We start from the raw sequence: 15,747 nt of genomic DNA on the forward strand, positions 1-15,747 counted from the left end.
TAATTTAATATACCAATCTCTCCCTAGTATTTATTTCAATGAGTATTTAATTAGAATAATTGACTTCTCCTTTTTTTTCCTCTGCATAAGGTTTAGTCTATGGTAAGAGTATCTATGTAGATTCTTATCATGGCAGACATTAATAAATTATAGTGTATATTATTAAGGAGAATTATTATTATGACAGAACAGAAGCAAGCATGCACCAATCCTCGTATTGTGATTGAGTCATTTTCCCGCGAAAACAGCCAAAAAAGAGAGAGAAAAAAAAAGAGAGAGGATCTCCAAGAAAGTGTTTTAAACCTCGAAGCCGACACCCACATTTGTATTCCACAAAGGTAGATGTTTGGGCAGTTGTGTCTCTGAAACAACCACCACAACTATTCTCACTTCCTCTCAAACTTTCTTCTTCTCTTCCTCGTTACAATGGATCCTTGTCCCTTCGTGCGTCTCATAGTGGAATCTCTGGCTCTCAAACTTCCCTCTCCAACAAAACCCCCTCCACTCTCCGGGGTGCACCCCTCCACCACCCCTTGCTTCTGCAAAATCCGCACCAACACCTTCCCCACCCACACGGCCCTCCTCCCTCTCTCCGCCTCCGCCTCCACCCCCGACACCACCACCTCCACCCCGGCTTTCCACCTCGACCCCGCCGCCCTCCGCCGCCTCTCCGGGAAGCCTCTCAGCCTCGTCCTCTCCGTCTACAACGGCCCAATGGGCCGCTCCTGCTGGGTGCGCGGCGCCAAGCTGTTGGGCCGGGTTCATCTCACCGTTAACCTCTCCACTGCCCTCTCTCACTCCAACACCTTCCACAGCGGCTGGTTCAACCTCGCTGGGCCCCACAGCACAAACAAACCATCGGCCCAGCTTCACCTCGTCGTTCGCTCCGAACCGGATCCCCGGTTCGTCTTTCAATTCGGAGGCGAACCGGAGTGCAGCCCGGTTGTTTTCCAGATTCAGGGGAATATACGACAACCCGTTTTCAGTTGCAAGTTCAGCGCCGATCGCAACTACAGATCCCGGTGAGTCACTCACTGTCTCACTCACTCAATCTATTAAATTTTTATGTATTTGATTGAATGATGTTATTGAATTATGCAGATGAAATTATAGAAGTAAATTGTTGGAGTGCAATGTGTAATTTTGATTTTGGGTTTAGGTATGGTTTAGGCATGTGGGGTGTTTGGTTGGGCCAAGCCTTATTCAACCGAATTCATTTTCATGTTCCTTTCCTTGTTGGTGGATATCATTACCTACTGTTGTTTCTTTCTTTTTCGCCTGAAAAAAACGTGAAAAGTGACAGTGCTGCTGCGATGTTTTCGTTCCCATCTGTCGTTTTCAATTGGCTGGATCGTAATTCCAATCTTCGAAACGGTCTGTCATTGACGTTACAGTTTTCACGTTCCGACACTGTTTTCCTTCACATGAACGAATACTGTGCCGGTTTTATAATTTCCCTTTTCTCGAAAAATAGACATATCTACCCTTTCGGTTTAATCTCCCAATTTTATGATTATTAACTTGAGGATTACGATAAAAGACAATCTTAATCGAGACGATTTAGTGAAGACTAACTGCCTCCCCCTCTTGAAACATCAATATCTCATTGTTTTAATCAAACTCTTAGTGCCTTTTCTTTTCTCAATTACCGGCTTAACTGGTTTTCGTGCAATTCAAGAATCCATTGCTCAGTTTTATTTTGCCCCTTCTTTTTCCTTTTCGCATATACTCCCACTTCAACTTTTGGTCCTCCACCTTTTTCTTTTCCCCTTCAAATCCTAGACTACTACAACTAAATAAAAATAATTCCGTTTAAGAGTAACTGCTACTTCATGCCCATGTTCCGTAAAGCAGAGACGAGTTAACATCATCCATCCAAACTACCACATATTCTACCTAGGATTCCATCTTATGTGAAAGCCATAAGACAGCAGTAACAGTGTCTTGTTGATTAATTACCTGTCACTGTTTGACAATTTCATTGTGTTTGTTATCCAATAATTATACTTATCCACTTTATTTTCTTTCATTGGTCCCTTTGACTAACGAGGTAGCATGGGTGGTTAGTTGAATGAAGTTTGATTTTTGTTTCCGTAATTGAAAACTCAGGTCTCTTCCGTCAGATTTCAGAAGCAATGGCTCAACAGGTGACAGAGAGCGTCAAGGGAAGGAGAGAAAGGGTTGGATGATAATGATCCACGATCTCTCAGGCTCACCCGTTGCTGCAGCATCAATGGTGACACCGTTTGTCCCATCCCCTGGCTCAGATCGCGTGTCTCGTTCAAACCCCGGAGCCTGGCTCATCCTCCGCCCCAACGGAGCCTCCGTGAGTAGCTGGAAGCCATGGGGTCGTCTGGAGGCGTGGCGAGAAAGAGGCCCTGTGGATGGGTTGGGCTACAAGGTTGAGCTTTTCTCTGACAGTGGACCAGCCAACAGAATACCCATCGCTGAAGGCACAATGAGTGTGAAAAAGGGTGGCCATTTCTGCATCGATTACAAGGTCATGAAGGATGCAGGGTTGGGTTGGCGGTTGCCGGTGGCAGAAGGGTTCGTCATGGGTTCAACCGTCGACGGTGAAGGCAAAGTTAGCAAGCCCGTTGTTGAGGTTGGTGCACAGCATATCACGTGCATGCCTGATGCTGCTCTCTTCATTGCGCTCTCTGCTGCAATCGATCTCAGCATGGATGCATGCACGCTTTTCTCCCATAAACTTAGAAAGGAGCTTTGCCACCATCAACAAAATTCCCTATCATAGATAAAGATGACATTACTATCATGATTCATGAATATTCTTTTTGCCTTCATCTGGGAGTGAGTGCTTGAAGCTTTAGCTGATTTGGGTTGTTAATGTTCTTAGGCCTACCTCTACAATTTGTTTCGTCTTTGCATTCAGAGTGTTGGAAAAAGATATCGCAAGCAGTTGCTGTAGTACCTACACGTTGGGTTTTTTTCAGCAGCTCACATTTTAGGGGTGTGATTTAACTGCTCAACCACGTTGTCTGGTTATTGGGTGTATAGATCTCAACGGAAGATTTCAAATGTACAAAAATATTAAATGCACATGTCTATTCATAAATATTTCAATGCAACTTTCTCTTATCATTCCATGTCTTTTCTATTTTATTTATTTATTTATTTACCTGAAAAAAAAAAATCCAATTCACCATGTAACAACTATTTCCATATGTATACGGGCGTGTTTGAAGCATCGTTCCATTAAGTTCAATGTCAATCCTTCATGAGAGAAACTTTCACTTGAATGGGAAGTTTGGAATGTATGTTTTACCTAAAACAAACACACACCAAGTCCTAACCACGTCCCCTACATATTTTACACGTATCATATGAAGGCATGCCAAAGCCACATCTTCTAACATGTCAAAATGACACCAATAAAACTTAGTGACAGAAAACAAAAATGACAGTGATAATATACTCTTCACACGAAAATGGAAAAAATTCTTTAACAATTATTTTACATTAATAGAGAATAAGAGTTTATTTATTAATATTTTCCCATCGGTCAAACTTACAAGTATTATATACGATTTTGATAATTTAAATTTTGAGGCATATTAATAAACTATTTTCAATAATTATTAATGACTATTTTCCCATTGATAATATAGTGAGTAAGATAATTTATTCTTGTCTGTTTTTGAATATATATATATATATATATATATATATATATATATATATATATATATATATATATATATATATATATTGAGATGATTTTGGGTCACGCCATTATGATCATCGGCCCCATGTTTGGCGTGGTGAATGTTTGAAGTGATTGTGGTTTCCATGGTCCATGATCCACACTTCAAAATAGTTGCCAACTTACAAAGGAAATTACATATTTTATTTTTACTTTCCAAAAATGTGTTATATGCATTTTATTTACTGAGTATTTTTCTTTTCACTTGAAATATTAAGTGCGTCAAACCTACAGTGAAACCTCTACACCTTGTTTCTCCAATAGATTATATGATTCACTGATTGAATATGAAATGATCCCTTAAAAAAACTTCATATAATCCAGAATGTCATATACTTGAGCAATTCCAATTCAAGGAAAAAAAAATTATGCTTCAACGAATTCAGCAAACAGTATAACTAAAGAAAAAACAAAATTCTTGCTTTACACGATACTAGTTATTAGCCCGAAGATTTTTAGTGATCGTGGTTTTGTTATGTGATCCATGTCACAGATAAAGCTTAAAACTGAGGAGATGAATAATAACAATACATCAATAGCGAGAGAGAACAACAGGACCAAATGAATGTAGCAGTTTGTTGTATTTGGAAGGTAAAAGAAGTACTAACGTAACTTAAGCAGCCTACATCATGACTCTGGTGTGAAGATTCAGTAGTCAGAAAACAAGAAATGAAACAGGAGGTTCGTGATATTTATGAGGAGAAAAAACGTAGCAGAATACTGAATACACAGTCTTAAAAACCCTTGGTGGTAACCAAATGGCACGTGACATATAAACTATCTTGTTTGTTAAAACATCATAGAACTTTCTCATTGCTGGTTGCCCACAAGATCAAGGTGAATCTTATCCGTGCGGGCCAAGTATAACAATAATAATAAGATACTAACACGTATACTGAAAGCACCAAGAATAAAATTAGCAGGCTGTGATTCTGAATTAACTTGGCAGCATTAGTTATAGGATGAACCTGTATCAGGGAGAAGAAGAGTAAGATGAATTTGCGTGGTTGGACAAAGTTGCAGCCAGAGTTGCACAAACAAGAGGCTTTGGAGCAGGGATTCTAAGACAATTGAGACTACCCCCAGGGATCCCAGAACACTCTGGTTGTGGTCTCTGCATATTCCTTCCAGGGATACAGTTATCCGAGAAATCAAACCCCAGATTGAATAGCCTTGAGCATCCCTGGCTCAGCCCAGAGAAGAAATTGTGAGCAACAGTTAGATTCAGTAGGCTTCTCAAGGAGCACACCACATCAGGTAATTCCCCTGAAAGCTTGTTATTTGCCAAATTTAGAACCTCTATATCCTCCAAGCAACTCATTGTGTCAGGCAAATGGCCCATCAGAGAGTTGAAACTCACATCAAACACTTGCATCTCGGTGAAGATCCCTACACCCTGAGGAATGCAACCTGTTAACTGGTTGTTAAGGAAGAGAATCTCCTTCAGTCTTGAACCCATGAAGCCAAAGCTAAAAGGGATGCTTCCGCTCAACTTGTTGTTGGCCAAGTTGATGACGGAGGCGGGTGAGTTTCCGAGATTCTCTGGAATTTCACCCACAAAATTGTTGTTGTTGAGGAATATTGCATCGAGTTTCTTGTTGAAGAGTTCATCGGGAAGTTGCCCTGAGAAGTTGTTGTATCTGAGGTCCAAGTAGACGAGGCTTGGCATGGATAGAGTGGCGGTGGGAAAAGGTCCCGAGAGTTGGTTGTTGCTGAGGTCCAGCTCTTGGAGGGAAGTGAGGTCTCTGAAAGACTCGGGAACTGAACCAGAAATTCTGTTGGTGTTGAGATGGAAAAGAGTGATATCTGATAGCAAAGAGAGGTCTTTGACGAGAGTCCCTTGGAGATTTGCATGGTTGAGATCTATTCCGGCAACAACAGAGGACTCGGTCGATGCTGTTGTCGCAATTCCATTGTCGTCCTGGGAATTCGAGCAGAAGACACCTTTGTAGGAACACACATTGGGACCAACCCAAGTGTCCAAAATCTTCAAAGGGTCATCGGTGATGGCAGATTTCCAAGCTTGGAGGGCCGTGAAAGCATTGTTGAGGTTCGACACCGAGGATCCTGGGGTGTTACTGCCACCACTACCCCCATTGCCAATACCAATGCCAACACCTATGCCACCTCTTCCACCAACACCCACATCCACACTAATGGCCCCTTTTGCTGCATTTGAACGGAGCAGGAGGAGGAAAAGAAGAAGGAAAAAATTGAGGAACAAGGTGTTCTCCATTTGGAGCTGAAGAAACAGGATGATTGTTTGATGAAAGGCTTTTGAGGTTGTCGAAATAAAGTTGCTACATTGAAGGGGGAGGAGAGGGTGGTACACTAATGGGGTCTTCATTCACCATTCTCTTTTGGAATCACTCATAACTCACTTGAATTCTTCAATTAACTTATTTTTATTATTTTATCACACTGTCTTTTTCCCACTTCCTTCTCTAGGGTGTGAAAAGTGGTTGCTAAAATTCTTAGTAATCAGATTATAACATGGAGTATTATTGTTCCCACTTCCTTCTCCTCAAACAACTTCCAATAAAAATGAATTCAGATTAAACACTTTAGTAGTTGCAATTTTTCAATTAATTAACTAATTAAAATCGAATGTATTTGCTCAAACTTAAGACATCTGATTAAATTAGGAGAACTCATGGCTAAAAATATATCTATTATTTTAAGAAATAAATAGGGTGTAGTGTATATGTTAGGTTACTTACTAGCTTACAAATTTAATGAAAAGCTGGTAGATTGTGCAGACATAACCATCAATATAATGTTGTGGCTGCGCTTTCATTTAAGTTTTTGATGGAGATAGACATAACAGAACCTATGTTTTCTGAATTTGTATACGACCTTGATTCTTTTTTAGTGTGTGGTGTGTTCCAAACGAATAAAGAAATGAATCATGTAAGGGTAAGAAAACAAGAGCGTTACCAGGTGGAAATTTTTTGATAAACTAGTCAAAAAGATGTCATAAAAAACAAGGGCTAATCATGTATCTGACCAAATCAATATCATCATGATTATTGATTAATCTGTTTCTTTACACTTGACTTACGCCAAGACCAAAGTCCTGTTTGATTACTTGCACAAAAAAACAAATCCTTCTCTGTGACACTATGGCATAATTAATACATCACATAGGTTTGGTTATGTTAGTTCCCATCAAGAAGTCGAATCCTTCACATTTCCACCAAGAAAAAGCAGAGAAAAAAACACAGATATCTGCCCTTGTAGTTGTAGCAGCAGGTCTGGTAGAGGGAATTGAAGTTGCGATAAATGGTTGGCAGATGGTAGCTACCAGCCAACGGTCGTGAAAAGTTGTCTCTTAATTTCTAGCTCTTAACTTTTTTCCAAACATAATAATGTGTTACTCTTTAAAAACATCCTCGTCATGCAATCAAAAACTTAGAAAAGGAAAAGTCTTAAAATAATCAAGATAAGTTTACCAACGCGTGCTCTGCAAAACATCCACAACCAAATGCTACAAACAACACTAATTATTGGTGTGAATGAACTCGAACACGGTTTATTGCTAGCAACTCGGGTTGATTCAAAGTGGAGGAGTAAGGTTTTGTTGAATTATGTATTTGGCTGAAATATGTACAGTTCAACAAAAGTTAGTGGGATGCGCAGTTCAGTTCCCTTGCCTAAATAATGGGAGAACAGTCCATGAATCAATGATTAGAAAAAAAGTGATCTTGCAATACGCAATTTAAACTTCATTCTTAATGGATAATCATATGTTACATTGAAACAGTCAAAAGTCTACTTCATTCACTTTGAAAAAATTTATATACCAAACATGAGGCATGAAACACACATTATAAATATTCTTTTTTGATGATAGTTTGAAGCAGTTGATTAAACCACAGAAAGCAGCTAGTTTGGATGTGAATGGTGGTGTGAAAAGGGTGAGCATAGAAGAGCGCACACCATTTTGAAGAGTAATATGGAACAGCTAGTTTCCAAGTTCTATGGTTGAGAAAAAGGAGAAAAAGAAAGGAAATAAAAGAAGATTGAAAAAAAGAAAGATTCCTCTTCCGAATTCTCCATCCACTCCACTGCATAAAAGGAAGTTTGAGTAGTAAGTAGTTGCGTTTTCAAAACGTAGCCACCAAGCTTATATTAGTAGCAGTAGATTTTATAAACATGATGGCACCTACCAACCCAATGCATGCTCTTAAGTTAGGTATTCATCCCCTTAAACTATTCTAAACCAACCTTTAAGGAATTAAACAAATGAGAAACTCAAACTGATTTAACACAAAAAGTTACATTAAACTTGGCCAAAGCCTTCCTGGTTGTTTGGATTGAAGATCCTACATCAAATAGAGATAAGACGAGTTTATGGTATGTAAGTGGATAAAAACTTCACTCTACAAATCGATTTATAAAGTTGAGTTAGACTTAAAATTCATTTCTTAATAAATATAAGAGTGATGAGTTTGAGTTTATCGTAATCAAATTGGATATTTTTGAATTTATTATGTCAGATATTAAGTGGATTTAAACTTCATCTTACATGGTTCTTTACTTTGTGGAGTCTGTGACCAGTGTAACCAAGGACAGACTTCCATGTGCTGTGGTCACCTTCAAACATATGTGATTAGACAAAAAGTGTGGTACTTTAGTTCGATGTGGTGTTTTTATCCAAATTAACTAAAGTTTCGTTTTGCTAATTTGCTCATTAAAAGATTATGGTAAAGATTAGTGATAAGTTTCTAATTTTAAGAAGAAAAAAAAAAGAGAAATTGTGTGGTTAGTGGGACCCATCTTTAATCCTTGGAAAGAATTTGTTGGGTTAGTTGGTTTGGTTGCATAAATGTTGTTTTACTTGGCCTTTACGTTTACTCCCTCCTCTGTCTCTCTCTGTCTTTATCCTATGAGAATATTGGTGCACAGCATTTGTGTATGATTGTGGGACTAGGACGTGCAGGGAAATGGTAGACAAATATCTGTAACCTTTTTCTACACCATTCAAAACAAATACTCCAATATATAAAATCTAACAACATAAAAGAAAAAAGAAAAATACCATAAATTTAATTTGTTAAGATTTTGGATTGAATCTGAATTTAACTCATGTTTCATCTATCAATCTGTTTATCTTGCTCGTGTTCCTATTGACCATCAATTTTAAACTTTATGTTATCCTTAAAAAACGAGGAGGATAAAGAATCTATGATATGATAGTTTATAAAAGATAAATATACTATAAAAAGTTACACTGAATCTTAAAATAATAAATAAATTAAACGTTGTTACCATTAAATGTTTACAGATATTAAAGAAAAAAAATATTATTGAGTTTCTTTAATAAAAAACATTATTAAGTGTGACATCCCTTTCAAATAGATTAATCTATCAAATAAAACATCACATATTTATAACAGTAGGGAGCAAAAACTGACAGATAAATCATAGTCAAGGAAGACACTTTTACAATCATCCACGGAAGTACTTGCAAGGAAAACTAGGCATACAACCATGCCATAACCAAAACATAATCCAAAAGTTCAACAATTACACCAAATCAAGACTCCTAGAACTAGAAATAACAAAATACTACTGTCATTTAAACACTGCTCCCAAGAGCCAAAGGGGACAGGGCCCTCTACTCTGCACCATTGTTACCCTCAGGTCCACCTTCCACATGCTTCCCATCTGCTCCCACCAACAGGGTCATCATTGCAAAAGAGAAACATACAAGCACAACACGAAAATAAAAGGGTAAACTAGAGTGAAAATATGGGTTAACAGATTATAGAGCACGTACAAGGCAAAGCAAGTCATTACATTTAACAAAAGACACTCAGATCATGCAAGAACAATCAAATGCAGTTACTATGACTTGATATCTGGATCATACACTTGATATAGGATTCTAAAGGAAGTATGCGCCTGTGCTGGTTTCTAAACTCTGCAGAGTTTAGACGCAAGGGGTTATCAGCCAACCACACACAAGGTTAATCCTCTATTGTCTCAGGCCCAAACTATCCCAAGACAAGGACCTTCTGCCACTCTCACCACATAACCCATTCTGCTCTACGTGAGCGCGAATGCTTATTAGAGTTCAGGATACCCTCCTTTATCTAGACATCTCCTATATCAAGGTATACACTAAGCATGCATCTATATATACATATATATACATATATATATATATATACATGTATATATATATACATATATATATATATATATATATATGTATATATATATGTATATATATATACATGTATATATATATATACATGTATATATATATATGTATATATATATACATGTATATACATATATATATATATATGTATATATATACTTATCACTAGGGGTTTTCCATGAAACTCCCTCACCAACACTGTTCACATGCCTGTCCATCACCCAATTCTCATGAAATTTCACCAACAAATATATCATGTTTCTCATTTCATACTTATCACATGCATACCAACATTCAATCCAACGAAATCATAGCTTATTACCTAACAACACTTTCATTCAAAACCCATTTAGGCATACACACCAAGCATGGCCACATACTATGAGCAAAGAATTAATTAACACACATATAGAGTCACATCAGCCAACACAGCAGTCCCTGTCACAACATCTCACCCAAGCTAAAGGTCCTCATCCAGGCGAAAGGGTTCCTTTCGCTCAGGCGACCCCTCCTCGCCTAGGCAAGAACGCGACAATGGCCACTGCAAGATTCTAGCGGGTTCTCGCTCAGGCGAGAGCGTCTCGCCTAAGTGAGACTGCGCCTCGCTCAAAAATAAAAACCAGTCGCCTAGGCGACAACATGAGCTGGAACTCAGGGCGAGTCCCTGCTATTCTCACTTAGGCGAGGTCACTCGCTCGGGCGAGATTAGCAGGTTCTGCACCTGTTGATACATGCACTACCATTTCAACCAAGCATACACACGGGTTTAAAATAGATTCACACCACCACAGACATCGGTCAAGCACTAGACTCACAAAACAGACCATAAATGAGCAAAATAACCTAAGAGCACAAAGTTTCTAGCTTCCCTTACCTTTTTGGGGTACTAACACAGAGAATGGTAAACCAAGCAAGACCAAACGAGTTCTGGAGCAACCTACAGAACTGAGAACGAACACTCACGAAGATGAGAATGGGTATTAGGGGAAACCTACAACAAAACCGAAGTTTTTAACTGGAAAAAGAGGAAGGATGAAGTTAAAGCTCAACTTACCTGAGAGCATTAAACAGAGAAGCTAGCTGGAAACAAAAGGACTTATGCCCTAGCAGAGCTCTAACTGAAGTTCCAGAAGTGTTTGAGGGAGGGAGACAGTCTCTGAAAAATGGCACAAGAGAGGGAACGAGCTGCAAGAGTGACAAGGGCTCCTTACAAGACAGGCCTTGGGCCTGCGAAAGGCCAGGTCCAAACACAAAGAGCTGAAAAGAAATGGGACTTACATTAAGTACTCTCAATATATAGTTATAACATTATAAAATTAACAAAAAAAATTATAATTATTTTGCATGTACATAATTTTTTTATAATTTCAATATTTCTTTTAAATCTAAATTATTATATTAATTAATTTTTATTATTATTACTGTACATAATTGAATACACGTGTTTCGCTTATATTTCCACCAAGTTAATATAATGTAAATAAGTTTTTGTTTATTATTTTTTGATGTTTTAAAAATTAACACCGCACAAACAATTTTCAACTATATTAATTTCAATTAAAGGAAATTTGTTTCATCCGATGTATTCTTTTGACTAAATAAATATCATAGACATAATTTTGTTTTCTGGCTTTTGTTAGATGGTTTAAATAGTGAGTTGGGGGTGCCAATAGCAGGGCCGAAGTAAGGACATTGTATCGATTTAAGCTTTTAGCCCAATTATTTCTTTGGTTAAACTCGGATATTCATTTTGTGTTTGGTCAAATTTTTAAAGAAAATGGATTAACATGACTTCGTTCTTTCATTAAATTTATAATTGAGATGTCCCAAATAGGCTTGATTTTTTGAAAAACTATTTTTGCAAAATTAGACAACAAAGAAAAAATAAATCATTAATTCATTCACTAGTCAATGAATAACTAACTAACAATCCACTTTAATCCTTCTTTTGATATCACTACATGTGCCTACAAAACAGTATAATATGAAACCATTAATGTTAAAAGTCTAATATAGGAATAGCGTAATAAGTTTACCAATTAATTATATTTAACAGCTAATTTTTTTCCTTAAAATTGATTTAGATAAGGAAATAAATATCGTATAAGAAACGTGTATCTTAGATAACTTAGGTAATTGTGACCATGCTTAAAAATACATATTATTTTTCATTGATGACGTGGATAATTTAATTTCACATGTATATAGAAAGACATGGGCTTAGTCCATTCTTTCGTACATTTCCTTCTTTCTTTTCTTTTTATTTCATCTTTTCAAAAGCATGCAGTCTCTCTCCACATCTTATCATCTTCCATTTCTCTAAGTTTTTTTTTTTTTTTTTTTTTTTTTTATCTGAAAACCCAACGATGGGGTGCACTAGCATATAACGAGTACAATATCATTTTCATTCAAAATGATTTCAGTTTAGGTGAGTAACTTTTTTTATTTTAAAATCTTTTCACATGTTCTACGTATCTAGTCTTTTGATGAAATTTCAACTTTTGCCTGTCTTTTTTATGAAATTTCAATATCTGGTGATCATTGTTTGAATTGCAAGCAATTTTTATATAAGGAAAATTATTTCAAATAGCAATTAATCATAGATTTGTATATAATTTGTTTATGTATTGAGATTAAGTTGGATAAATGTGGATGATTGATTACATAAGTTTTTTAACTACGTAACACAACTTATAAAGGTCAACATGAGTACTAGTGACTATTTTGACTCATTTGTGTTTTATTGAGTGTGAAGTTATTTTAAACTTGTTCAAATATTGATTTTAGTTGAAATTTGTTTTTGGCGAGTTTTAGATTTTGAATAGAAATTGTTGTTTTATGTGTACCTTATTTAAGTGTAAAATTATATTCTATGTTAAATTTAGAATACAAATTACTATTATTTGAACTAATTAATCATATGTTTTTGCAAGATTAAGGATGATATCGGATCAAGTCAGGCATGAATAGTGATTATCCAATATCGAATCACAACAAAAAAAATCACATATTACTAAGGGTGACAATATGGACTTAGCCCAACGGGCCAGCCTGCAGGCTCGCCAAAAAATACGGGACAAGTCAGAACATTGAGCCAACTAGCACACAAAAGTATGGCTTGCAAAAGCCCACAACCCGCACGGGCCAACTCGTATAGAAAAAACTTTCACTTGTGTATATTAGTTACTTTCCTTCTGGACTTCTATATGAACGTTTCAAATTCTTGTATAACTGGAAAATACAAGTATTATGTATTTTTGAATGTGCTAAAATTTGACTAGTACATCGTGTATGTCAAAATACGAATATGAATATGATAATGTTAAATTATCAATTTATCATCCAACTTCCAAAGGTATTTGCTTAATTTTGTGAACTTTTTAAAGTTTTCCAAATTATTGAATATTGAAAATTTTATCATAAGATTTTTTTTTAAAAAGGCAAGCTGACCCGTGGGTCCGCACTTATGCGAGACGGGTCAGAATTTTCAATCTGCGTTGAAAATGCGGATCAGACCAACTCAACCCACATTTTGCAGACCAAGTGTAGGTCGAACCTAAATAGGTCGGACCAACCCACATTGTCATTCCTATCTAATATCCATTATGTTACCCACCGAATACCCATTTAAAAAATATATACAAATATTAAAAAATTCACGTATATTCGTGAATACTTACAAATGTTTAAAAAATTTTAATTTTTAGTGATAAGATATCTTCATCGTCTATGATACTTTCACCTAATCTGTTTGGGTAAAATTTTGGATTGAATCATGTATTATTATTCGGTAAAGTTATGTTTAGTATGAGGTTTTTTTTTTTTCAAAAGATGAATGTCTGTTTTTTTTTTTTGTGCCGGTTATAATAAAACAACATTTATCTAACAAATAGACATATGAATATATTAAAAAAAATTCACACACTCTTTTTGGGTGACACAGGCCACAAAATTTTGTAATTGTACATTTTGAATTAGATGAAGATCCTTCTTCTCTTGTTCCATTTTAACTGAATGATCCTGTGGGGTCTCTTCACTTTTTGTCCTCAACCGTAGTGAACTTTCCTTTCTTTTGTTCGTTACTCACAATAATAATAAAAAATAGTCACTCTTATCCGTTCAAAATATTAGTTTCGCATATCATTCTTTTTAGATTATGAATAATACTAATAGCTACGTCGTATATGAAATTTGTACCCTTGTATCACTTTTACAAATTTTAATTAAAGTATTTATATTTTTCTTATTTAAAATGGTAATAAGATTGTTACGTCATTTGAAAGGAGATTTATCAAATAAAGTTAAGACAGATTTAATAACAATCAAATATATGGCTTCAACTCATATAATATGTTTAAATAATTTTTAAACTAAAAATCTTAATATAACTAATTTATAATATATATATATATATATATATATATAGTTTTCTTATTTTCTCAGTATATATTTAGATTTATTATTGAATTCCTAATTGTTGAAACTAAATGTTTGATAAATAACTTTTCATGTAACTATTTTATTAAAATAATATATATATATATATATATATATATATATATATATATATATTAAATAATACGCTTTTTACTAATTTAATAATTTGTATAAATATGTTTTAGACATATCAATATATTTGTTGACTTATTTGATTATCTTATTTCACCTCTCAAATGTCTATTAATGATAAAATTGTGATAGAACTCCAATTTATTAAGTGAACAAAACTTCATATATAATGATTGATTATAACAAAATTATTGACATTGTTTATGAAATGTGGAAGAGTGATTCTAATAAATGGAAAAGTGATTATAGAGAAACTCCGTAGGAATTGTTTTAATACGTCTAACAATTCACGTCACTTGAAAGTTGAAACTAAAAAAATTTTAAATATATTTTACTTCTTCTTCAAAGTCGTATTGTAAAGACAAAATTATGACAAAATTCTGAATTTTAAAATGAACATTTCATGTATTTGAAATATTCATTCCCTTAACTTTTTAACTGAAAATAAAAATATAAAAATTTATTTAAAAGAGAAATTCTCATTCTTCTTAGACATTAAATTGTTCTGATATCCTAATAGTCTTATATACCTTAAAAATAATCTTTATAGTTATTAGAAATAGATACAAACAAATTATATAAATGAATGTTACCAACAATTTGAGATATGAGTAATTATAAATGATTTTTTCGCTTATATAAAGAAATAATTGATTCAACAAAAGTGTTTTTGAACTCGGCACGTTTCTTGATCATGTAAGTTAATTTCCTTTATTATAATAGATACAAATTAAATATTTTCAATGATGGAATAAATATGTAGAGTTCAATTGTTTAGGGTTTGTCTTCCTTAGATCACCCCCTTTTAAGTGTAATTTTGAAGGAAAAGAAAATGTTAAAGAAATTATTTTATGTTCAATAATATTTAAATTTGAGTTTTTCTGTTCATACTAATCTATTTCACCAAAGTAAAATTATCTTTCGTGAAGCATATACATATAAAGTTGAGCGATTATAAATTATCCTATAATATTTCCTCGTTCTACTTTGCTTTAAAACCGATTACTAAATGCATTTCATGTTAGTAAGATATTAAATAGATAATTTTTTATGTAACTTTTTTGTATAAAACAGGAATTTTTGTAAAAGAAAGTATTGCTTTGTAAATAAGGAGAAAGACATTGTAATAGAATTTAAAAGTAATTTTTTAATTTATGAGATGAGAAATAAAGCAGGGATTTATTTTAATGGGGGAACCTATTTTCAAAACCTTACAATATCATTATTAGGTATTATATAATTTATGTGACACGAATTTCTCCCTATCATGAAAAGTTTGTCACAA

At 34.8% G+C, this 15,747-nt stretch overlaps 2 protein-coding genes and 1 long non-coding RNA gene across 3 annotated transcripts; 1 reads left to right on the forward strand and 2 right to left on the reverse strand.

The window, feature by feature from the left end:
* Positions 1–207: 207 nt before the first annotated feature.
* LOC114176518 (uncharacterized) lies at positions 208–3,105 on the forward strand. Its single transcript, XM_028061583.2, has 2 exons — positions 208–1,022; positions 2,110–3,105. The coding sequence occupies exons 1-2, from the start codon at positions 427–429 to the stop codon at positions 2,753–2,755; spliced, it is 1,242 nt and encodes a 413-aa protein (XP_027917384.2). The 5' UTR covers positions 208–426; the 3' UTR covers positions 2,756–3,105.
* Positions 3,106–4,218: 1,113 nt separating this feature from the next.
* Positions 4,219–6,187, reverse strand: LOC114176675 (leucine-rich repeat extensin-like protein 6). The gene has a single exon (XM_028061785.2). The coding sequence runs from the start codon at positions 6,069–6,071 to the stop codon at positions 4,698–4,700; it is 1,374 nt and encodes a 457-aa protein (XP_027917586.2). The 5' UTR covers positions 6,072–6,187; the 3' UTR covers positions 4,219–4,697.
* Positions 6,188–9,113: 2,926 nt separating this feature from the next.
* Positions 9,114–11,129, reverse strand: LOC114175913 (uncharacterized). The gene is made up of 3 exons (XR_003602944.2): positions 10,948–11,129; positions 10,768–10,838; positions 9,114–9,394 (listed from the first exon to the last, which is right to left on the reverse strand). It is a non-coding gene; the product is annotated as an uncharacterized LOC114175913 (long non-coding RNA).
* Between the last annotated feature and the right edge of the window lie 4,618 nt (positions 11,130–15,747).

Source organism: Vigna unguiculata, chromosome 3 (genome assembly GCF_037176805.1).
Source record: "Vigna unguiculata cultivar grain cowpea cultivar isolate G323 ecotype 2 chromosome 3, ASM3717680v1, whole genome shotgun sequence".
Classification (NCBI taxonomy): domain Eukaryota; kingdom Viridiplantae; phylum Streptophyta; class Magnoliopsida; order Fabales; family Fabaceae; genus Vigna; species Vigna unguiculata.

Coding starts and splice junctions, on each gene's coding strand:
- LOC114176518 (XM_028061583.2), top strand. CDS start 427: ATGGATCCTTGTCCCTTCGTGCGTCTCATAGTGGAATCTCTGGCTCTC. Junction 1,023..2,109: donor GATCGCAACTACAGATCCCG/GTGAGTCACTCA, acceptor TTGAAAACTCAG/GTCTCTTCCGTCAGATTTCA.
- LOC114176675 (XM_028061785.2), bottom strand. CDS start 6,071: ATGAAGACCCCATTAGTGTACCACCCTCTCCTCCCCCTTCAATGTAGC.